We start from the raw sequence: 2,203 nt of genomic DNA on the forward strand, positions 1-2,203 counted from the left end.
GCATGTACTCATGTGGGGAGCTGAGAGAGGCAGGAGAGACAACCTTAAGCAGACTTGCACTGTGCCTGGAGCCCAACATGGGCTCTATTTCAGGACTCTGAGATCATGACCTGAGCTGAAACCAAGAATTGGAAGTTCGGCTGACTGTGCCACCCAGGTGCCCCATTCGTGGGAGATTCAGAGAGCAGCAAATGTTGATGACAGCTGAGGTAACAGAAAACAGGTTGTTAGGCACAGTCATTATTCAACAATTATTTCATTATGACATCTCCTATTCTACCTGTGCCTTGAAGCAATTGTAGTGACAATAACGGGATGGAAAGGACACAGTGAGTGTACTCCACTAAATGTTTAGATCATGTGCTTCAAACCGGTGAATTCCAAGAATCAGAGGGTACTTTGTGGCACATGAATAATCCCAAATTGGAACTATGCAACGTGGTTTCCAATTTTAACTTCCACAGGAGTTGTTTCCTTGATTTATGGATCCATTAATCAATGGATGACCATCTACCACCTCAAGCTTCAGAAGTAAGATATTATTGCAGATGCACAGATTCTCTTGAAGAACCACAGAATGGTCAATGCTGTTTCTGTAGGAGCCCAAATCCACCATTGCTCACTAAAAGAACTGTTGTCTTCCCAGTCAGATTTCAACAGTAAGCCATAGGGTATGAGACATAGATATTGGAAGTGAAGGGGGCACATATTTGTAGATTGGCCTGACTGGATTCCCCCTTACCACCAGGTCTTGATGTTTCCTTCCTGCTGTGCATGATGAGGCTTGACAGAACAATCTCTGGCAAAATGACCAGGATGACCACAAGTGACTTTCACAACAGTCGGCCCATTCAGCTTCACTGAGATGTGGGCTATTTCTTTCAGCCTGCACAGGCTGGTTTTTAGCTATTGAATTCTCAGGCCCACCTCCCTCCTCAGAAGGACTTGCTCCTTGTGGGTTTGGATCAGTCTTACTACTTAGTTTCTCTTCTGGCACTGAGTGATCAGATTAGATAGGTTGGTGGCTGATGCGTTATTGTGAGACAGATAGTCTGGGATAGAACTGGAAAGCCCTTCCTGAAATTGGATGCAGAGAGTGCTTTCATCACAGTTTGGCTCTTGAACAATGAGATGGAAGTGGGTCATATACTGATGGGCAGTATCCTCCCGTTGGCACAGCTGACTGTTGCAGTGACTGACATGTTTTCCAGACTGTCAAAGTATCCTGGAGCACTTGTATGAAACTCTCAAATTGCTCCAGCAGGGCACTTTGGATATCTAGTAAGGGCTAAAAACATTCCTGCCTCACCTGAGAAGCAGTTGCCAACAAAGCTCACTACAGCTGCTTCAGTGTGATGCAGGTGCCCTCTGACTCCTATGTAACTATTCAATTGAATCAAGAACTCAGAAAGTTTATGAGCATCTCCAATGAAGTCTAAACAGTATTCCGGGGAAAAAGCTTCCCCTTCTAACCCACTGGGGGACTGGAACTCTGAAGCTGCTGATGTCAAAGAAGCTATTAGGCCTTCCAGGGACTTCTGGGTGCTGAGGGCTATAGGAACTCCTGGGTATCTAAAGGATCCAGGGCCTAGTGGGGCACTGCAGGTTCCAGAGACTCCTGGAAAGTTGGAAGCTTAAAGGGTTCCAGGTATGTTGGGGTGTCCTGGCAATCTGCTGCCTTGTGAGTTTCCTGGGCGCTTGCGAGATCCTGGTGCTCTAAATTCTAGGATTTCTGGGCCACCAGGGCATCCTGGATATCTGGGGGCTTTTGGGGCTTAATTTCTGGAGGCTTGTTGGCCTCCTGGGCCACTGGGGGCCTCTGGAGTTCCTTGACTTCTGGGAGATTTGGGGATTTCCAGGCTTCTGAGAGCTTACAGACCAGTGAAGGTTCCTGGGGCTCATGGGTTGTTGGAAGTTTCAGAGACTCTGGGGCTGCTGGAGGTTCCAAGGGCCTCTGGGTTTCCTGGACCATTGGTGTTTTCTGGTGCTCCTGGGCTGCTGGGGGCTTCCAGGCTGGGAGCTCCTGGGGCTCTCTGAGATTTTAGAGATTCTCAAATTCTGGGAATTTTTGGCACTTTCAGGATTTTGGGAAATCTAGGTTTTCTAGGGATTTCTGTGGCTCCTGGGACTCTGAGGGTTACTGAAGTGGTTCAACTTCTTTGGCTGTTTGGGGCATCTGGAGCTCTGTATCTGGGCCTGTGGG

At 47.8% G+C, this 2,203-nt stretch overlaps 1 protein-coding gene across 1 annotated transcript; it reads right to left on the reverse strand.

The window, feature by feature from the left end:
* Positions 1–738: 738 nt before the first annotated feature.
* RTL3 (retrotransposon Gag like 3) lies at positions 739–1,972 on the reverse strand. Its single transcript, XM_025985031.2, is given in 7 exon segments — positions 739–826; positions 828–988; positions 991–1,216; positions 1,218–1,286; positions 1,288–1,543; positions 1,546–1,588; positions 1,742–1,972. Coding segments are annotated over 7 exon segments (1,074 nt in total).
* Between the last annotated feature and the right edge of the window lie 231 nt (positions 1,973–2,203).

This window comes from Vulpes vulpes, chromosome X, assembly GCF_048418805.1.
Source record: "Vulpes vulpes isolate BD-2025 chromosome X, VulVul3, whole genome shotgun sequence".
Taxonomy (NCBI): domain Eukaryota; kingdom Metazoa; phylum Chordata; class Mammalia; order Carnivora; family Canidae; genus Vulpes; species Vulpes vulpes.